Source organism: Ceratotherium simum, chromosome 21 (genome assembly GCF_057802395.1).
Source record: "Ceratotherium simum simum isolate JZ-2026a chromosome 21, ASM5780239v1, whole genome shotgun sequence".
Taxonomy (NCBI): Eukaryota; Metazoa; Chordata; class Mammalia; order Perissodactyla; family Rhinocerotidae; genus Ceratotherium; species Ceratotherium simum.
This window is the reverse complement of record NC_141920.1, coordinates 44805506-44828803: the sequence shown is the minus strand read 5'-3', so window position 1 is coordinate 44828803 and position 23298 is coordinate 44805506. Positions and strand designations below refer to the sequence as shown.

Here is a 23298-nt window from a genome sequence, read left to right as displayed (position 1 = left end):
GCAATCCACTCCTGAGTACATAACCAAAAGAAATGAAAACAGGTGTTCAAATAAAAACTTGTATATGCATGTTCATGGCAGCCCTATTCACAATAGCCAAAAGGTTGGGAAAAAACCAAATGTCCATCAATGGATGAATGGATAAACAAAATGTGTTATATTCATGCAATGAAATATTATTTATAAAAAGGAATAAAGTACTGATACATGCTACGACATGGATGAACCTTGAACACATTATGCTAAGTGAAAGAAGCCAGATACAAAAGGCTGCATATTGTATAATTCCATTTATACAAAATATCAAGAATAGACAAATCCATCGAGACCAAAAGCAGATTAGTGGTTGCCAGGAGCTGGAGAGAGGAGGGAACGAGGAGTGACTGCTAAATGGGCACAGGGTTTCCTTTTGGGATGATGAAAATGTTTTGGGACTAGATAGGGTGATGGGTGCACAGTAATATACTAATGTCACTGAATTCTACACTTTAAAATGGTTAATTTTATGTTATGTGTACTTACCACAATAAAAAATAAATTAATTTTTGAAAGAACAAATAAATACCAAAAACGAAAAATAAATGACTGACTTAAAACTCAAATGACAGGCTAAACTCCAGACTGGACAAAGTCATGGAAAGAATTAGAAAACTGGAAGATTCACTCAGGACACAGCAAAGAGAAAGAAAGCGATTAAGACACTATACCACTTACACTAGTCCTTTGCTTAATAAACCATTTGTCTGAAGAAAATTAAAAGACAGCCAACTAATTTTTCAATATTTCTGAATTTGTACACCCTGATTCACTAAGGTTTTGAACTCTTCCTATTTCCCCTGGTAAGAGATTCAGACTTGTCTTTTCATCCTGAGTCATTTCATGTCCTTGGATAGTGACAACAATGAAAGGAGCTTCATTCCACCTATGCCTGTATCTTCTTTTTTAAAATGGCCTTTATTTATTCAAATTGAATTGCCATAACAGACTCTGCTGGGCAAGAAGAAAGAGCTGAGTCTGTAACTCATGATCAGAAGCATGGAGGAAGTTCAGGTGATAGAAAAGTGACTAAGGAAAATAAGGACAGGAGGTAGAAGGAGTCCAGGGAGAAAGAGGATGGACAGGACAGCAAATCCACCAAAACAAGGCTATCCTCATCTCCCTGGATCCGGAGGCATTCATCATACAAAATAACTGAACACCTATGATGCGATGCATAAGGCACTCTGCCATTATTACCTCAGGGCACTGAACCATCACCACATCACTGACATTGTTTTTAAGGTACCCACAGACACGTATTTAGGTGGGGAAAGGGGAAGTGGTAAAATTAGGTTGTTGTTCACCTTGGATAATCTACTAAGCAAATCAAGGAAATCATGAAAAGCTAGGACTTAAAAACAAAAATGAACAGAGTTTGCCATTCGGGTAGAGAGAAGGTAAACTGTAGCCACAGAGATGACATAATATAAGTGTAAACCAAAAAGAGACAAGCAGAAACAAATAAGGAAGTTGGTAAGCCAATTACTGAAGAGAATAAAATAAAAGGAAGGAAGGATAGAAAATATTAACTGATTTGGCCAAAATCAGTCACACATCTGTATCAACTTCTGCATGACAGCATCAGCCTGTGCCACAGTCTGCCAGCCTTGCCATTTATCAACAACGTAGATGTGACCCCACACTGTGATTCCCTGAATTTACGTTAATAATAATACCTTTGGCATCACTGCCCTTGCCCAAGTATATAAAACAGGCTTCCACAGAAAGCTCACTCATGCTGCTAAAATGTTTTAAGTAGCAAAAAAGAGTAGAAAATTAAATAAATCCATAAAAATTAAACACTAACCACAAAGCAAAAACTAGATGTGGTCTTCCTCCCCCTGGCGCCTTCTCTTTGCATTATGAACCTGTAGGAGACCTTGACGTAACGGATGTCCCAGGGAGAGAACAGAGCCGAGGCAATCAGAAAGCTTCTGCACTCCTTAAACGTCTTTCCACATTTCTTCTTTGCCACCCACGACAGATCAGACCCCACAGAGAATTCACAGGTAGCTCTTTTTAATACTGCAGCAGCTTCTGATTTGCTGAACAAAGCTGACAGGTGAATGCTTTTCTGGGCCCATTACAAATGGCTCAGACTTGGAACAAGGAGCTTGAGAGCAGAGATCCTTCTTTTCAACCATTCCATTTTGGTATAACATTTATTTTTTTCCTAACTATAAAAGCAATGCATGCTCAACAGTCAACTTTGAGAGTGTTTAATGCCTCCCACTGAACAGTACTTTCAGCAATCACCTGAAGGATGGAGATTCCTGGGGGACTGCAGAAGGCCACATCCGAACCCAGTTTCTTCGGCCCACTCAGTTAGTCAGGGGGTCCAATAAAGCACCCTTAACCTCCGGCTCACTCTACAGTAGAGGGGGAAAACTGATGAATTTGTGCACTAGGTTTTTTCCCCCTAAAGCAATTATTTGAAGAAGAGCCAGAGAATGAGAAAAACCCTTTGAGAGCACCAGAGTTATGAGCCATGGAGGATTAAAGATGGCCACAAACTCCCTGACATTCCTTCCTTTGCAAGGTGGGTCTACATCTCTCCCCTTGAATCTAGGCAGGCTGTGAGACTGCTTTGACCAATAGCATATGGCAGAGATGATGCTGCACCATTTTCTAGGTCTGGCATCAAGGGGCTGGCACTTCCACTGCCTGTCTCTTGGAATGCTCACTGTGGGGGAAGCCAGCCATCATGTTAGAAATCCAACTACCCTGAGACCGCCAGGCTTTGAGAAGCCCAAGCAATATGGGGGCCCTGGAGGATAAGATGGCTGGGGGGGGGAGATGCGCAGAGACCATCTTAAATGCAGATCCCCCAGCCCCTAGCCAACACCACATGGATCAGAGACAAGCGCTCAGCCAAGCCCCTCCTAGATTCTTGACCCACAAATTGTGAGGGAGACACAATGGTTATTTTTAAGCCACTAAGTTTAGGGGTAGTATGTTATGCAGCAATAGACAAGGGGAGCATAAGGCAAGGTAGGCAAGTTCTTGCAAAGGGGAGATGCCCCGACACAGCCATAGGGTCAGGGGGCCAGCAGAACCAAACTAGAGTGCGGAGGAGCGCAAGGGCAGACGCAAACGCAGGGGGTTCCCAACACACTGCCCCGAACAGGGCAAGGGTGCTGAGGTTTCTGGTCATGTGGGTGTGGTGGCCAGCTTAGTTTAAAGCACCAAGTCAAGGCCAAGTGGAGCAGAAGAGGCCCCAACGTGCCATTCAGGGTAACTACGCCACTCACCCCTCACCTCCAGCTGCTGAAAGAAGAGACACAGGTGCGAGTGACCCTCACTAACTGCACACACGTCTGTGACAGGCCCCTCCCCATCCCCGCCCCCAGGAAGGCAGAGTACTGCTAGGACAACCCACTCCCCTTGCCCACACTCCTATTTATCCCACCTCCCAGTGGCCCACCAATAAAGCAAGTCAAGGACACGGAAGGGCTTTTTCAGGTAGTTTTTCCAGCATGCATTTATCCCTCCTCCTTCCCAACAGCCCCAGATTTCCACTGTGGCTCCAAGTAGTCCCCAGGAGGCTGACTCTATACTCCCTGAAACACGTGACCTAAGCTGAGCCACACAGTCCATCCCACATTGGTTCAAGGGTGGACATGTGAGCCAAGCTGGTCCAACCAAAGCGAACTTGAGGACATCTGCTTGACATGCAGAGACAAAGGCTTGTTCTCTTACTTCAGATGGTGAATTGTGAAGACTGCAACCATCGTTGCCATCCTGCAGAAGGCCAGGCTGAGAACAAGGCTGATACACACAGAGGAAAGCAGGGCTCCGAGAATCCCAGAGAAACAGTCACAGCAGTGAGGACAGAGGGAATCTCTGGCTCCAGCTGAACCTGAACTCACCGTACCTCTGCATGTTTCAATTGTAAAGCAATAAATCCTCTATTATTTAGGACAGTTGGGCACAGCTGTCTGTTTCTTGCACCCAGAAGCATTCTACCCATTGCAGAAGCTTCAGTTACTTCTGCAGTAATCACCTGGGACCTCCCTCACTTCCAGTCCACCCCAATTCTGACCCCTTAACCCTGTGGCCCAGCGCAGGCCCCACGGTTACTCTGAACACTCCACATACAGAGACAATGCTCCCCACTTTGACGCTCACTGCTCCATCGGGGACCAGCTCACACACACCCCTGACTTGTTCTGCTCCTGACTGCCTAAATGCCCTAGCCAAGTGCCCTCCTCCCCCAGAACAGTTTGGGATCACTCCCTTCCAGCTGCATGCTGATCTCAGGTAACTTTGCCCAGTATCAGGAATGTTCATTTTTAACCCATTTTCACCTACATAAAATTGTTGGTGGATGGGCACTCAAGGGAATCTGCCATGCAGTTTATCCTCCAGGAGGGTGACTGACCAGCCTGAAAATCCCAGCTCTACCCTTCATCAAAGAGTGTGCAGCAAATTATAGAAACACAAAAGAGATGAGGGGCTGGCGACGGGTGAAGGGGCCACCTACAAAGGGGCAGCACAAGGGCATCTGGGGGATGTTAGGACTGGTCTGTGTCCTGATTGTGGTAGTAGTTATATAACAACAGGCATCTGCCAAAACTCACAGAACTCAACTCTAAAAAGAGTGAATTTTACTGTATGCAAAAAAAAGAAGAAGAAGTAAATAGAAAGAGAAAGGAAGGAAGAAAAGAAAGAAAGTGTGCAGCCCTACAGAGTTTGCTGGGACACAGGAAGAGCCTCGGAACGGGCCACACTGCAGACACTTCCCGATACTACAGTTTGCATCTTCTCGCTCCCTTTGGGTTCCAGTTTAAACATCTCTTCCTCTTTGTCCTTGCAGCTAACAAAGAGAGAAGCAGGCCAAGCCACCAGACGACCAAGTCATCAGATTGTCAATGTTTCTCAGTGTTTTGGTCTCTCTTCCACTCTTCCATCCTTGTTTGTCCCTGAACCTCCTGGACCCTGTCAGACCAGTCCAAACCTGCCTAGAGCTGGACAGGAATATGCACCTTTCCTGGGGACTTGTTCATGAGCTCTGTCGTTCCTCCAGCTACGACAGACAGCCTGATGGTCATCCTGACCTCTACCTCGTTTCCTGTGCCTACAGGGGTGCGTTTTTGCACACCGCACTGAGGATATCATCTGGCCTAAGCAACACTGAGAACTGCCCTGCCGCAGGCTGCTTCCTAGGGTGACCAGTCATCCCAGTTTTCCCAGAGCTGAAGGGTTTCTGGGGATGCAGGATTTTCAGTGCTAAAACCAGGAAAGCCCTGGGTAAACCTGACCTCTGCTCTGAGGTTCACCTGTCTGGTGCCCTGGGTCATTACAACAGAAGGAGAAGAGGCCCTCAGAGTTTGGGGAAGAGAAACAAGTAAGGGATTTTCCACTGTAAGTAACATGCTATTGACTAGCCCCAGTTTCTACATAACCAGGGGTAAGAGTACACACCCAAGTACATGCATAAATATTAACAACCTTCCATCTGGCTACTAGTTTTGAAGGAAGTAAATTATATTAAAAATTTAAAAGTTAATACCTTAGAGACAGGCACCTCCACACCCTAAGGATTCCTGGTATAAGGGGGAACGTTTATCGATCCTGACTGACTCTATTCATAGAAGACTCGCCCTAAACTGTTCGGGGAAAATTGAGAACAAGAGAGTGCTCCAGAGGGATAAGTTTGGGAGGGTCGGGGTGGAGGGGGTCCAGATGGGGACGCGTGTGTGTAACCTGATAATTGCTTCGCGCCATAGCAATTCGCGCCATAAAATGTAACTGTTTAAATGTTTTAAATTAGCCAATCATGTAAGACCGCGCCAACCTTTCCCGCTTTATGCTTCCGAATCCTATAAAAGAGCTTGCCCCTTAAGGTTCGGGTCGACCCTCTGTCTCCTGCGAGAGATACGTGTCGACCCGGAGCTCCGCTTAATTAAAACCTCGTGCATTTGCATCAAGCTCGGTCTCCTGTGTCTGTGGGTCCGCGCCTTCCCGAGACTGGAGTTGGATTTCCTTTTTGGAATCCTACATTTGGGGGCTCGTCCGGGATCTGCGCGGTCACCCCAGACTCCGAAGACCCCTTGGAGGTAAGCCTGAGTGACTGGGTGTGCGAGTGTGTGCGGCGCCGCGAAGCATTGCTTTGGTCTCGGTATCTGGGCAGCCGCCGCTTCGGGCCGAGAGGGCCCAGCGGCTGCAGTGGCAGACGTGCTGGGAACTGCAGGCTGCAACCCTGGGGGACGCCCCAAGGGACAAGGGGAGTCAGGAAAGCCTGACTACCCCCTTTCAGGTAGAAAAAGAAACGGCACTCTTTTTCCCAGGGAGGACACGAAAACCCCTCCCGTCTGAAACCGCCTTCGGTTGGCTTGTACAGACACCAACCGGGCAAAGTTGTTTTTGTCTTGCTGTGTTTTTGATGTTCATTGTTCTGTTTTTGTTCGTTACGTGGACCTCATTTGACGGGATGGGACAGACTATGACGACCCCCCTCTCTTTGACCTTAGACCACTGGACTGAAGTGAGAGCGAGAGCGCACGATTTGTCGGTAGAAATAAAAAAAGGGCGTTGGCAGACTTTTGCGCCTCTGAGTGGCCCTCCTCAATGTGGGTTGGCCCCCTGAGGGACGTTTAATCTAACTGTTATCCTCGCGGTGAGGGCTATTGTTTTCCAGGAGAAACCGGGTCCCATCCTGACCAACGACCATATATTACAGTGTGGCAGGATCTGCTGCAGAACCCACTCCCCTGGGTTAAGCCATGGGTAAAAGCAGAAAAACTAAGGCCCCGAGTCCTGGCACTGCAGGATGCGGAGACACGGCAAAAATCGAAATCAACTCGAACAGCGGAGTCGGAGACCCCTTCGGCCCCCCCCGCGGACTACCCTGAGAGTGAGCCTCCTCCCGAATGGCCCCCTTTCGCCTCCCCTTACCCCTCCCCGCTCCAGGAGCGCAATCAGGACGGAGGGCGACTGGCTCGGGTCCCTCCGCTGGAACCCGAAGCCGCCCCGGAGCCACTCCGGACGGGCCTGATACCACGGTGGCGCTCCCGCTAAGAGAGTATGGAGCTCCTGCGGGGCCCAACCAGCTGTCACCCCTCCAGTACTGGCCTTTCTCTTCCTCAGACCTGTATAACTGGAAAAATAACCATCCCCCCTTTTCAGAAAACCCCGCCGGATTAACCGCCCTGATAGAGTCCCTAATGTTTTCCCATCAGCCCACTTGGGATGACTGTCAACAGCTCTTACAGGCACTCTTCACCACGGAGGAGAGAGAAAGAATCACACAGGAAGCAAGAAAGAATATCCGAGGCACCAACGGGCAGCCGGCAACGATAGCTGAGGCGGAAGAAGGGTTTCCGCACAACCGACCCAACTGGGACTATAACACGGCTGAAGGTAGGGGGTCGCTGTCCGCTTACCGCCGGGCTCTAGTGGCGGGTCTCCGGGGAGCCGCAAGGCGGCCCACCAATTTGGCTAAGGTAAGAGAGGTTCAGCAAGGACCCACTGAACCCCCTCCGTTTTCTAGAATGATTGATGGAGGCTTCCCGCAGGTACACGCCCTTTGATCCGTCCTCGGAAGGGCAGAAGGCCTCTGTCATTATGGCCTTTATTGGACAGTCAGCCCCAGATATAAAGAGGAGATTACAAAGGCTAGAGGGGCTGCAAGACTACGACCTGCGGGACGTAATAAAGGAGGCTGAAAAGGTGTATCATAAAAGGGAGAGTGAAGAGGAAAAGCGAGAGAGAGAGAGAAGGGAGGCTGAGGAGAGGGAAGACAGGAGAGACAGGAGACGAGAAAAAACTAACTAAAATACTGGCCGCAGTGATAAAAGCGACAGGGCCAGATCACAGACAGTCAGGGAACCTGGGCAACGCCCACGACCAGGCTCACGCAGACGGCAACCCTTGGACAAGGACCAATGTGCCTATTGTAAGGAGAGAGGACACTGGGCAAGGGAATGCCCCAAGAAAAGGGCCACACCCAAGGTGTTGTCTTTAGGGGAGGTCGAAGAAGAGCGGGGGCGGGGCTCGGGCCCCCTCCCGAGCCTAGGGTAACCCTAACTGTTGAGGGACCCCTATGAGTTTTCTGATTGATACTGGGGCTGAATATTCAGTACTGAAGCAACCTTTGGGGAAATTAAAAACTAACAAGACTCTGGTTGTTGGAGCCACTGGGCAGAAACAATACTCATGGACTTCTTCCCGGACAGTGGACTTGGGGAAAGGAAGGGTGTCCCATTCCTTCCTAGTGATTCCTGAATGCCCGACCCGTTGCTAGGTCGAGACCTTTTAACCAAACTGAAAGCTCAAATAGATTTTGCTCAACCTCGGCCTACAGTATCCTGGTCCGCACCTACCACCATGATATTGGCCCTGGAGCTAGAGGAAGAATATCGGCTCCATCAGCAGCCTAAGCCTAGAGCTCGGCTCAATACCGATAAGTGGCTGATCGAATTTCCAACGGCATGGGCTGAAACCGGGGACTAGGGACGGCTACGAGAATTCCCCAGTCGTGATAGATCTTAAGGCCGGAGCCCTCCCGATAAGGGTGCGTCAATACCCAATAAGCAAAGAGGCCAGAGAAGGAATCCGCCCCCATATCCAGAGGCTGCTCCAACAAGGAATCCTGGTTCCTTGCCAGTCTCCTTGGAACACCCCCCTCCTGCCTGTAAAAAAGCCTGGAACTAATGATTATAGGCCGGTCCAGGATTTGAGAGAAGTAAATAAGAGAGTGCAGGATTTACACCCTACCGTGCCAAACCCATATAACCTACTCAGCTCCCTCCCCCCATCACGAAAATGGTACACTGTCTTGGACCTGAAAGATGCATTCTTCTGTCTACGGCTTCACCCAAAAAGCCAATTACTTTTTGCTTTCGAGTGGCGCGACCCTGATATGGGGATCGTTGGACAACTGACTTGGACGAGACTACCTCAAGGTTTTAAAAACTCCCCTACCCTGTTTGATGAAGCCCTCCTGCCCTTTGCCCTGTTCCGCGCCCGGAACACCCCACAGGGACCCTTAAAACTTACACCCTTTGAAATCCTCTATGGAACCCCTCCCCCTTTGGCACAAATAGGGATACATGACCCTGACATTATACCTTCTATACCTTTGTCAGCCCGCTTGAAAGCACTCGAGGCCGTCAGGCGCGACATCTGGAACCAGCTAAAAGAGGCCTACCAGCCTGGTGATCTGCTCATCCCGCACCAATTCCAGGTTGGGGACTCTGTCCTTGTGAGACGACATCGGACGGGGTCATTAGAGCCACGTTGGAAGGGGCCCTACGTGGTGCTCCTCACTACGCCCACAGCAGTCAAGGTGGACGGTATAACCTCTTGGGTTCACGCCACACACGTAAAGAAGGCACCCCAGAATGCAGCAGATCTCTGGAAGGTGGAAAAGACTGATAACCCTCTTAAGCTGCGTTTGCGTCATGGGAACGGGCGAGCAAGTCGTCAATCCTAATCCCCACGCTCCTCAACTGCTCACGTGGCAAGTCGTCTCCCAGGTAGGAGATATAACCTGGTCAATCCAAAAACTGCTTCCCCTTGGACATGGTGGCCAGACTTACACCCTGACCTTTGTAAACTGGCTATAGGAACCCCGACTGGGATTTCATGGGTCGACGAAGGGGGCAAAACAAGCCGGAGGATGCCACTCCCCCATCGCAAGGGTAAACTAAAGGCATACCCCTTTACGTGTGCCCCGGTCACCACAGACCTCGTTCAATTGACTCCTGGTGCGGGGCAAAGAAGACTTCTACTGTAAAAACTGGGGATGTGAAACCAGTGGGACTACTTATTGGGAACCCTCCTCTTCTTGGGATTTAATCAGGGTTAGAGCAAATTATAGCCACCAGATGAGTCGGGCTCAGAATGCAATACCTGGTGCCACCCCTTAACCATTCAGTTCACAGGGAAGGGAAAAACAATTAAAACCTGGATCGGGAATGGTCATTCATGGGGAATAAGATTGTACAAAGAACGGTACGATGATGGCCTGACCTTCTCTATTAGATTAAAAATAGAACCCCCCGCCAGCAGACCAATAGGGCCAAACGGGATCCTAGCCGATCAGAGGCCCCCTCTGTCCCACAAATCCCCCGCCAGCAGACCGATAGGGTTAAATAGCCCCAAACCCCCCCAGGTAAAATCCATAACCCTAAATGGGGCCGTAGATATGGTCACCAGATCTGCTCTGCGACCACCATCTACGCCACCTCCCGCAGTACCTACTGAGCAAAGATGGCACAGACTGTTTAACTTAGTATGGGGAGCTTACTACGCCTTGAATGATTCCAACCCTGAAATGACTGAATCATGCTGGCTATGCCTAGCGGTCAGCCCCCCTTATTATGAAGGAATTGCCACCATGGGGGTCTATAATAACACCCCAGACCACACGACTTGTCTTTGGGGCAAAGAAGGGCGGCTAACCCTAACGGATGTGTCGGGACCGGTTCAGGACTATGCTTAGGAAAAATTCCCCAGGCTACCAAGCTCTATGTAATAAGATTGAAGTCAGCCTTCCGACTACTCCTGGTCATTTTTGGTACCAGGACCCAATAGGTGGTGGGCCTGCACCACGGCCTAACCACTGCACCTCAACTAGCGTATTCAATTCGTCACAAGATTTTTGCGTGCTTGTGCAGTTGGTGCCTAGAATTTATTATCATACTGCCAATAGTTTCGAGGATGAATTTGACCAGAGATCCAGATTATGGAAAAGAGAACCAGTATCCCTCACCCTGGCTGTACTCCTGGGACTGGGAGGTGCCGGCGTGAGGACTGGCACTACGGCCTTAGTCACAGGAGAAAGGGGATTAACTGCCTTGAGCAATGCTATAGATGAAGACCTCAGGACTTTAGAACAGTCCATCTCTAAATTAGAAGAGTCCCTCACCTCCCTGTCTGAAGTAGTGCTCCAGAATAGAAGAGGATTAGATCTGCTGTTTTTAAGAGAGGGAGGACTTTGTGCGGCCCTTAAAGAAGACTGCTGTTTCTATGCAGATCACACAGGGGTAGTCCGAGATTCAATGCAAAGATTAAAGAAAAGATTAGACATGAGGCGGCAAAGCAGGGAGGCTCAACAGAGCTGGTTTGAATCCTGGTTCACTAAGTCCCCCTGGATGACGACCTTACTATCCTCCCTAGCAGGACCCTTGCTGATTCTTTGTCTACTTTTGGTCTTCGGACCGTGTGTTTTCAATAGAATTACTGCTTTCATAAGAAAAAGAGTCAATGCAGTGCATGCTATGATGCTCCAACGCCATTACCAAGCTCTCCCACACAATGAGCCACTGATAGTAGACACCGAAAACTAAGTTCTAAGATTAGAACTAGGGACAAAAGAAGAAGTGGGGAATGAAGGAAGTAAATTATATTAAAAATTTAAAAGTTAATACCTTAGAGACAGGCACCTCCACACCCTAAGGATTCCTGGTATAAGGGGAACGTTTATCGATCCTGACTGACTCTATTCATAGAAGACTCGCCTAAACTGTTCGGGAAAATTGAGAACAAGAGAGTGCTCCAGAGGGATAAGTTTGGGAGGGTCGGGGTGGAGGGGGTCCAGATGGGGACGCGTGTGTGTAACCTGATAATTGCTTCGCGCCATAGCAATTCGCGCCATAAAATGTAACTGTTTAAATGTTTTAAATTAGCCAATCATGTAAGACCGCGCCAACCTTTTCCCGCTTTATGCTTCCGAATCCTATAAAAGAGCTTGCCCCTTAAGGTTCGGGGTCGACCCCTCTGTCTCCTGCGAGAGATACGTGTCGACCCGGAGCTCCGCTTAATTAAAACCTCGTGCATTTGCATCAAGCTCGGTCTCCTGTGTCTGTGGGTCCGCGCCTTCCCGAGACTGGAGTTGGATTTCCTTTTTGGAATCCTACAGTTTGATGAGTCAAGAAGGTCCAACACAGGCCCACCCAAACACAGAACAGACATAAACGAGCCCAACCACATGAGCCACCACTACTTTACAACCAACCTCTGTTATTCATCCCCAAACACTCCCTCAGGCATAAATCATACTGGTAATGACAGAAAGTTCTGGTCCAACACATGTTTCTGTAATGAGAATTTGCTCACACACAACTGGTAATAAAGGACTGTGCACATACCACAGAGGCTACATGGGGTCAGAGATGGGTTTTCTTAAGCAAGGACAGCCAGAACAGTGGGAGTAAAATGACTACCTTCAGCAGAAAAGGGACAAGCCCCCAGCACTGGCAGAAGAAGCCCTTCTGACTATATTTTATGAAAGTGAGAAACAAGTACCCACTCCCTTCTGGCCCAGCCATGGGTCTCTAGCGGTTTTCCCATGAGCCCTGATAGTTTTAATGCAGAATGTGAGTTTCTTCAGAAACATGTATCTTGCTATAGCAGAAACAGCCCTGCGTGTTCACTCTCTCTCTTCCCCACTAGACGCAAGCTCCTTTAGAGCAAGAACAGCATCTCTCCTGCTCAGCACCATATACTCAAAGCCTAGTATGACAGCTAGCAGATAAACAGTGTCTTATCAATAGAGAAGGCACAAAAGCATGACTTGAGTGGAACCAATAAAATCTCCCCCAACAGAAACAGGACTAAAATTCTGGATTAACATCACTGCTCTGAGATGAAGAACCACCTGCCATCAGGCTGTACTGCTCTCCTCTTACTAGACCTACTTGAGGTCCAAAAACCCCTCCACCAATTTCCCTAAGCACAGCAGAGAAGGCAGGAAAGTCCTCATAGACATGATGAAGTCAGAAGGATAATGAAAAGGCCAACAAGTCAAGAGGATGTGAATTCTACAGTGAAGCCTTTCAAAGATGTCAGTGAAGCTCAGGCTCTAGAGGTGCCTGCTGGCTCCATTCCAGGCTCTGTCACCTACACATTGAGTGACCTTCCACAGGTTACCCTGCTGCAGAATGGGGGTAATCCTAGCGCCCACCTGGTGGGGTTGTAGTCAGGATTCAATGAGACAAAGAATAGAGAGTATTTACTCTTGCACAGGGCCTGGCACATAATAAGCCCTTGACAGATATATTTTAGCATGCCTTACACTAATAATAATAATATTAATAGTAGTAATAATAATAACAAAAGTGTGTGAGGGCCAAACCATAAGTAGCTCGTGCTCCAGGGCTCCCATTCCCCATGGAACCCAGGGAAGCAGCCTGGGGCCCCGTCACCAAGCAGGCGGGGAGGCAACATCAGTAGACTGTGCAGTCTAGCTCGTGAGCCGGGGCTGGGCCTGTGCAGGAGAGCTGCGCTGGCGAGGAAATGCCCCAAGGGGCATGGGCGCTGGTTGAAGCAGTGAAAAAACAGAGGGAAGGCACAGAGGAGACCACAGTCTTTCATTCAGTCTTTAACAGGTAAGAGAGACAAATTAAATATAAATTTAAAATAAAGTTTCAGTCATTAAAGAAGAAAGAAGTAAAAATAAATGTTAAATCTCATTAAACCAAGGGCTGAGATACTGAAAAGAACCTGAGAGTCCATCAACACTATATACATAAGATGGACTATTATTCAGCCATAAAAAAGAATGAAATCTTGCCATTTGCAACAACACAGATAGACCCTGAGGGCTTTATACTAAGTGACATGAACCAGACAAAGACAAATACTGTAGGATCTAACTTATATGTGGAATCTAAAAAAAAAAAAAACCAAACTCATAGATACAGAGAATAGACTAGTGGTTGCCAGAGGCAGGGGGTGAGGGGCAGGGGAAATGGGTGAAGGAGGTCAAAAGGTACAAATTTCCAGTTATAAGATAAATAAGTTCTGGGGATGTAACGTACAACATGGTGAATGAAGTTAACAATACTGTATCATATATTAAAAATTGCCAGGGGAGGGCCGGCCCCGTGGCTTGGTGGTTAAGTGTGCGCGCTCCGATGCTGGCGGCCCGGGTTCGGATCCCGGGCGCGCACCGAGGCACCACTTCTCCGTCCATCCTGAGGCTGAGTCCCACATACAGCAACTAGAAGGATGTGCAGCTATGACATACGACTATCTACTGGGGCTTTGGGAGAAAAAATAAATAAACAAAATCTTTAAAAAAAAAAAAAAAAAAAAAAAAAAATTGCCAGGGGAGCAGATCTTAATAGTTCTCATCACAAGAAAAAAATGTGTAACTATGTGAGGTGATAGATGTTAACTGAACTTACTGTGGTGATCATTTCACAGTATATGCATATATCAAATCATCATGTGTACAACTAAAACTAATACGGTGTTATATTCAATTATATCTCAGTAAAATGGGGGGAAATTTAAATTTTTTAAATGCAATTAAAGTATTTTAAGTCTTTTTTTTGTGTGTGTGTGAGGAAGATCAGCCCTGAGCTAACATCTGCCAATCCTCCTCTTTTTGCTGAGGAAGACTGGCCCTGGGCTAACATCCGTGCCCATCTTCCTCCACTTTATATGGGACGCCGCCACAGCATGGCTTGACAAGTGGTGCGTCGGTGCACGCCCAGGATCCGAACCCCGGGCCACTGCAGCAGAGCGCACGCACTTAACCGCTACGCCACCAGGCCGGCCCAAAGTATTTTAAGTCTTAAAGTTGCTAATGTGGTCCTGAAAATCCTAAAATAAGGAAAATGTATTTAGCAGTTTGTTTGTGTTCTAACATCCCTTCAGCTCACATAGGGCTTTCTATATTAGAGCTGGAAGCCAAATTCTCAAAATTAAACAAAAGACAGTAAACATGTAAACAATGCTCTATGCATTTTTTCCACTGAAGACCATAGAAGAGATAAAAGCTGAAAGAGTAAGTAATGCTATCACTGCAGTGCTTCCGAAAGTCCAAAGGATTTGGAAATAAATTTTGATTAAAACGCTTAGCATAATTCATGTCTATTTATCATCAAAATGATCAGATGTATCATATCCCATGAGCTTAAATTCTGATCCATTATAAAATTAAACTGTTTACAGTACATTGCTTCAGGCACTTCATATAATTACCTGGATAAAATACATATCATTTCAAAAAGTAAAAGGCGTTTTTAGGAACACAAAGCACTGGATAAGACACAAAACACTCCTCTTTAAGGACTTAGATGAAAGCTGTTTTGTTTTCACTTGAGCATTCCTCAACAATGATCAATGTTCTCCCATTTGAAGTGCCTTCACTTACGCTTTTATGATATTCCTTGTACTCATCCTTTCAAGGGACCTCAGTGCATTCTAAAGCACATCTGAGATTACTCAGAAACGGGATGATTCTATAAACAGCAAGCAGAGAAGACAACACTGGCAGCATTTAATCCTTGGCTCAGCAAAGAAAAATTATTATTAAGAGGACTTGACTTAATTACTAATTCTGGGAAGAAACATGTTTGTAGCAAAGCCAGGTCGGAGGATCCCAGTGGACACAGGTGGGAAAAAATACTGGAGACATCCATGACCAGACTCGTAAACGGAGTTCTAAACTTAGATATTTCCATAAGAGGCAAATATATTCTGCTCTACCAGGACCCAAGTAAAAGCAAGATTTGATCTAAGGCCTGAGCATCCTGATCACACAGAATCCACGTGTCCTTATGGCAAACGGACACTTTCTACAAGTAAGACGAGAACTAAGATAAAAGGAAATGGCAAAGAGGGAAAGGAATTGCCCCGGTCTCAACATGAGCAAATCTGATGAGCTGATAATCCTCAATGTGGGGCTCTGCCACAGAACTTCAAACTCATGGAATAACTTTTATTACTTATGGTTGAAAATAGGTCCAATAAAAAAGGGATCTGGGTTACTAGTCATCAGGGAAACGCAAATCAAAACCACACTAAGATATCACCTTACACCCATTAGAATGGCTATAATCACCAAGACAAATAGCACCAAATGCTGGAGAGGCTGTGGAGAAACGGGAACCCTAATCCACTGCTGGTGGGAATGCAAACTGGTGCAGCCTCTATGGAAAACAGTATGGAGATTCCTCAAAAAATTAAAAATAGAAATACCTTATGATCCAGCTATCCCACTACTGGGATCTACCCAACGAACCTGAAATCAACAATCCAAAGAGGCTTATGCACCCCTGTGTTCATCGCAGCATTATTCACTATAACCAAGAAATGGAAGCAACCCAAGTGTCCCTCGACTGATGACTGGATAAAGAAGATGTGGTATATATATACCGTGGAATACTACTCAGCCATAAAGAAAGACAAAATCGTCCCATTTGCAACAACATGGATGGACCTGGAGGGTGTTATGTTAAGTGAAATAAGCCAGACAGAGAAAGACAAACAGGGCATGATTTCACTCATATGTGGAAGATAAACCAACACACGCACAGACAAGAACGGTACGGTGGTTACCAGGGGCCGGGGGGTGGGGGGTGGGCACAAGGGGTGGAGGGATGCACTTATATGGTGACTGATAAACAATAATGTACAACAAAAATTTCACAATAAAAAAACAACAACAACAAAGGGATCTGGGTTTGTTTAATCCAGAGAGAGAAAGTTAAAGTACAGGAAACACTACAGAGTTAACTATTAACAACCATTAGATGTCTACCAAAGGGTATGATGGCAGCAAAAGAAACTGTGGTTAGATACTGAAAGAGACACTCTATTTAGAAAGGTCTTACCCTGAGGTGCATTACCAGAGGAGGCTAAATTTCTTTTTCTAATAACTTTGAAGGAAAGGGCAAAACATGATGGTATTAAATGCAACTTAACCCCATAAACACAAAAACAGACTAGAAATGAATGGTTCTCTCAAAAAGATTCATAATTTCAGATTCATAATTCTCCCACAAACCAGGACCACTATTCTGAGGCATTTTCTACATTTAATCTTGGTTAGTCAAACAAGGTTGGTATTCCTGACAATAAGCAATTAAGCAAAGACCTAAACCCACACTGTCGAACATGACAGCCATTAGCCACACAGCTATCGGGCACTCGAAGTGTGGCTGGTACAAACTGAGGTGTGCTGTCAATATAAACTACACACCAGATTTAGAAGACTTTAGTTCAAGAAAATGAAAGTAAAGTATCTCATTAATAACCCTTTATATTGATTACATGATGAAATCATAATATTTGGGATATACCGGGCTAAATAAAATATACTTGTAAAACCAATTTCACTTGTTTCTTTTTAATGTTTTTTAATATGGCTCCTCGAAATTTACATGTGGCTCACATTTGTGGCTTGCATGGTATTTCTCTGTCGGATGGGATAAGCCACCAAAATAAAACACCACTATATCAGACACACTTCTGGGTTGCTAAACATTTTCAAATGTGAACAGAAGAATGAAGAAGGAAAAAAGGTATCAGAGGCATTCATAGGACACGTACAACAGCAGCGGTAGCAGCAAGCCATTATGTTGTTTTAAGTAAGTAATAAACATAAACAACGAACTTTCTGGAAAAGGAGATGTTGCAATTGCAGATTCTCTTTTCCCCCGCCTGGAAGTGTCCCAGAGACTTCCCTCCGGGGCGAGCTCACTCTCCTGCCTACCTTTGATGAGCTCCGGCCTGTACGTCTTGCGCAGCTGCTCCAGGAAGCTGTTGTAGAAGCCCTCTGCCTGCTCCGTGGGCATTGCCAAGTGGAAGTCAGGCTTGTTCCCCTTGAGGACGCACTGCAGGGTGAACTGGCTGATGCACAGCACCTCGTACTGTTTGTCCATCACACTCTTTGACCAGTGTTTCCCACTTTCATCCTCAAACACACGCAGGTTTAAAATCTTCCGGACCCTAAGCGGAAAAATAACAGTGAGAGTTAACTGAAGAATCACAAGCCCCCTCAAGACACTCTATATCCCCAAATTGTCACCAGCACCCTGCCAAATAAGAACATAATGCTGCTGGGCCAGCCCCGTGGCTTAGCAGTTAAGTGCGCGCACTCCGCTGCTGGCGGCCCGGGTTCGGATCCCAGGCGTGCACCGATGCACTGCTTGTCCGGCCATGCTGAGGCCGCGTCTCACATACAGCAACTAGAAGGACGTGCAGCTATGACGTACAACTATCTACTGGGGCTTTGGGGGGAAAATAAAATAAAATAAAATAAAGAACATAATGCTGCCGGCATCACTTACAGGAGGTGTGACCTTAGGCATGTTACTTCTCTACTCTATACCTCAGTTTCCTCATCTGTAACACGGGGTAATAATAGTCCTACCTCATAGGATTGGGGATTTCCTTTTTTTGGCCAGTCTCTTCAATTCACAGCAGCTGCCAGTGGGAACTGGAGCTAAGATGACAACCACCCATTATCTGCTCCTTCAAGTTAGAGGATATGTCAAATCATGGGTCTAATTCTAATTTTTTATAGAAGAATTCAATCTTTAGACTGGGATAAATGACACCCCATTTTTGCACCCTTTCTTGGAGCTACTCAAAATGAACAATTCAGCAAATACCCTGGAGAAAACTCATCATTACTGCAAATATGCAAAAAGATCTGAGGAAAGACACCTTTGACAACCATGTCATATGTTCCTTAAGCCCTAGAGGAGCTTTCTCTATACATTTGGATGACAAAGGACAGCCACCTTGGCAAGGAAGAGGACCAGGTAACATTTAAGAGATCAGATTTGAGAAGCATGGCAAAGAACTACCTGCATGAAAAGTTGAAATTCCATCATTTGAAAGCCACCTTTCTGGATGATGTTGAAGACATGTTCAAGGGTTCTACAAATACTAATTCACTGATGCTTTATATAGGTACCCTCTGTGGTGGGCGCTATTCATTACCCCCTCTCCATAGCAGAGGTTTTTGCCTTATGCATGTCACGTATGTCATATCCAAAAAGAGCCATAAAGAGATTCAGACCTAGAGTCCCAGCTTTTGACCACGACACCACTCTACTGCCTCTCTGAGTACCCAGAGGACAGCTATTAAAATACCAACATCCTTGAAGTGGTAGTGAACTGTCCTTATCAGTCATCAACACCTTAGTGAGAATTAGGTTTCAAGTCTGATTTTCAACCTATTACAAACAGGACAATTACGCAGGGTTATACCCAGGCTCTGGGCACCAAGGGGCAGAATAAATGGACCCAAGTATCTGAAGTAAATGTGCCAAGTGGTGCTGCCGGGGAGAGTGGACATGGGGAGTGGGGAAGCTGCCTGTACTAAGAGAGCCAGTCAGGCGACAGCAATGACAAACTCCCCTATCCTAATAAAAAAAGAACTGGCTTCCAGGTCAGCCAGCTTAGATTCTACCTCGGAGCCAAGCTTTTTGCTAAGTGTATGTGCGTGACCTGGGGCAAGTAATTTAACCTCTCTGAGTTCCAGATCCTATACGTACAATGAACAACTGGGCATTTTTTAAATGCATAAATAGTGCCCAGATCATATTGCTCAACTTAAAAAACGGAAATCATCCTTAAGAAAAGAGGCTTGGTCTTTGCATTAAGAGAATGGTTCGCAAATGTAGCAGCAAATAGGGACAGCAGCTAAGTTGTACTCCCACTCTGCTGCAGACTTAGTGGGTGATGTTTGACAATTACCCTTCCTCGGTCTCCTCATCTGAAACACAGTGATAACCACACTACATCAAATGGGACATGGATAAAGGTAACAGAGGCTCACTTTATAGGAGCAAAATATTACAGAAGTGCCCAGTATACATACATATATTGATACAATGACCACTATCCTATTCAAACAGCAGTGACTTAGAAATCCGCATCTTACATGTGCTCCAGTTCCTTCTGTGTGTCTTCCAGAGAAATACCCAGCAACACACAGATGCCCCGTCCAATGGTGCTTATCTGCTCTCCTCCAACTAGAAAGGAAACAGAACGGAAACAAGACTCAGAACCAAACAGGTGCTATGGAGCACTTTTAAGCAATCGTAGGAATGTTTAAACATCACACATCCTTCTTATAACTTCTTTGGCAAAGTCAGTAAGTATTCAAAAAGGAAAAGAGTTACATAAATCCAGTAAGACGATCATAATTCATCTCCATTCTGACTTTATATCTGGAATGAATGAGTTGTGAAGCGAACAACCATTAAGCAGGATTTTAGGGCCACATTTTCATCTGTGCTACCTTGGGTAAGACACCTGAAGCTTTCTATGATGGAGTTCGCCCATCTGTAAAAATAGAACAGAGTTTTCCTCCCCAGACAATCCAGCTCAGCTATGTTAATTCTCAGAAAGGAGACATCTGCTTTTCTCGGAAATCAGCAAATCTGGTAATACAGTACACAGGTAGCACAAAACAGAAAACACTTATGTTATAAAAACAAAGAAATGAATTTTCTACTTACTACAGAGAAGATAAATATATTATACATAAAAACCACAATGTATACGTTAAGCTTCAAGTCAGCAAACTTCTATTATTTCCCAGTTTAGTACTAAAGTTGCAGTATAAGCGAATGATCTCCAAATCTCTTTGAATCATGCACCTCATCCATAAAAAAAAAAAACTCTGAACATATATTCCTATTCCAAACATTCGTGTATGTATTTGTAGTCAAATGGAAGCTCTACTCCCAAATGTAAGCTGTACTCCCATTAGAGAGTATCTCGGTGCTGGCCAGGATGCATCACTATGATGGTGAACCTAAACCCATATTTCAAATGTTGATCTTCATAATTTTCAATTTTTTTGGCCAACTTTTCACCAAATCTCATTAGATTATTGATGTTTTGTTATTTTATCATGTACTGACCTAATGTTCCAATGAGTAGAAAGATCAACTCCGCCATTTTCTTGTTGTTTGCTTCTGCTGGATAATAATATCTAAATATTCTAAATATACCTGACAAGGCAACACAGACTGGACCACGTTGCAATATTCTGTTAGCTAAGGAAAAAGTGAGAAACTCCCCTCTTCTGTCAGGTGTCTGACAAGGGACCACCTGAAATTCAGACCCCAAAGGAGCACCAGCATCGACCCACTCCTGAACCATCAGCAAAGCTTAATTTCTCTTATTTTTATGCTAAAAAAACACAAATATTTTAATACTTTCTTGTGCCGCCTGTCTTGTAAAGGACTATGAGTGATTTACTGCCCTTTGAGCCACTGACTCAAAAGCTGCAACAAAAATAACCCATCCTGACATAAGCAGTAAACAACTGGAGTTGTTTGCTTGTTTGTGTGGCTTTAGAAAAAGTCTTTGGTTCTATTTGCTGTTTAAATAGATCAACATTATTTTCTTATAATGTCAATATATTTTCTAAATTTTCCCCAAAATACATTTTATTTATTTATTTATTGGTGAGGAAGATGGGCCCTGAGCTAACATCTGGCTTTAGAAAAAGTCTTTGGTTCTATTTGTTCTTTAAATAAATCAATATTATTTTCTTATAATGTCAATATATTTTCTAAATTTTCCCCAAAGTATGTTTTATTTATTTATTTATTTTTTGCTTGAGGAAGATTGGCCCTGAGCTAACATCTGTGCCAATCTTGCCTCTATTTTCTGTATGTGGGTTGCCACCACAGCATGGCACAATGAGTGGTGTAGTTCCGAGCCTGGGTCTGAACCTGGGAACCAAGGCCGCCGAAGCAGACTGCGCGAACTTAACCACTACGCCACCGGGCCGGCCCCAAAGTATGTTTTAAAAACTTAAAAAATAATGATTACTGGGGCCGGCCCAGTGGCGTAGTGGTTAAGTTCGTGCACTCTGCTTTAGCGGCCTAGGGTTCACAGGTTTGGATCGCGGGCACGGACCTACGGACCTACACACTGCTCATCAAGCCATGTCGTGGTTGCATCGCACATACAAAGTAGAAGAGGATGGGCACAGATGTTAGCTCAGGGCTAATCTTCCTCAGCAAAAAGAGGAAGATTGGCAACAGATGTTAGCTGAGGGTCAAGCTTCCTCAGCAAAAAAATAAAATAAAATAATTTTAAAAATGATTATTTAGCTATAGCCACCATTAAAGTAATGCATATATATTATAGAAAATTCGGAAAACATAAGAAACAGGAAGGAAAAAAGAACACCCAAAGACAAGCACTTTAATAATTTAATGAGGGCCGGCCCCGTGGCTTAGCGGTTAAGTGCGTGCTCTCCGCTGCCGGCGGCCCGGGTTCGGATCCCGGGTGCGCACCGAGGCACCCCTCCTCCAGCCATGCTGAGGCCGCGTCCCACATGCAGCAACTAGAAGGATGTGCAGCTATGACAGACAACTATCTACTGGGGCTTTGGGGGAAAAATAAATAAATAAAATCTTTAAAAAAAAAAAAAATAATAATAATTTAATGATTTCCTTCTGATATTTTCTCTATTCATAGATGTTACTTCATATTTGTTTTCAAGTACTATAATAATATTATATATAAATTTTTCTGTCTCATGTTTTGTTTAACATTGCATAAGCATTTTTCCATGTTATAAGCTTTTCCTAAACATCTTTTAATAGCTGCATCCCACCAAGTGGAATCATTGCATTCCATGTGAAGGACTGACTAGCCATCCCATTTGGCTGGATATATGGCTTGTTTCAAATTTTTCATTCAATAAATAACACTATGATGAAAATCTTTGTACACTAAAGCTTTTTTTTTAACAGATTTTACTTTTTAGAGCGGTTTTAGGTTCATAGCAAAATTGAGCAGAAGGTAGAGATTTCCCACATACCCCCTGCCCCCACACATGCACAGCCTCCCCCATTATCAACATCCCCCACTACAGGGGTACACTTGTTCTAACTGATGAGGCTATACCCAGAGTCCGTAGTTTACATTAGGGTTCACTCTTGGTGTTGTACATTCTATGGGTTTGGACAAATGTATAATGACATGTATCCACCATTATAGTATCACACAGAGTAGTTTCACTGCCCGAAAAATCCTCTGTGCTATGCCTATTCATTCCTCCAAAGCTTTTTCTATAGTTAGGATTATCTTCTTAGAGTAGATTCTCAAAAGCAGAATCACTATTTGAAGAGTTTCAGCATTTTTACAATGTATTATTGTCTTAATAAGAAATAAATTATGCCCCAAAACCTATATATGACACAGTTTGCTCTCTTATTTTGGAGCAGTTTTATCCCTCCTCCAGGGACAAGCGGAAGAATTAGGAAGTTCAAAGAGATCTTTTATTATAGACAAATTTCTATAATTTCCAAGGGAAAAAATTTGAGAATCACCATTTTAGACAAAAGATCACAGGGCTAGACAAGACCTGAGATATCTGGTCAACTTCTCCATGGATGCATAGCATCACCCAAGACCTCTTCTTCGAGAATTCACAACCTCCCAAATTAATGCGTTCAAACCCAACCATTTTAGATCCTCTTCCCAACAGTCTGTAATTCCATTCAGATTTTAGCTGCTGAAGCTGAGTGATAGGACATG

At 45.1% G+C, this 23298-nt stretch overlaps 1 protein-coding gene across 1 annotated transcript in view; it reads right to left on the bottom strand.

Annotated features, from left to right (window-relative positions):
* Positions 1-23298, bottom strand: part of DTD1 (D-aminoacyl-tRNA deacylase 1) — a 175835-nt gene that overhangs the window by 150565 nt on the left and 1972 nt on the right. Inside the window, exons 2-3 of the mRNA XM_004433712.3 lie at positions 19673-19763; positions 17492-17727 (exon numbers count right to left, since the gene is read on the bottom strand). Of these exons, the coding sequence (XP_004433769.1) occupies positions 17492-17727; positions 19673-19763 (327 nt within the window). The remainder of the gene's footprint in view (positions 1-17491; positions 17728-19672; positions 19764-23298) is intronic.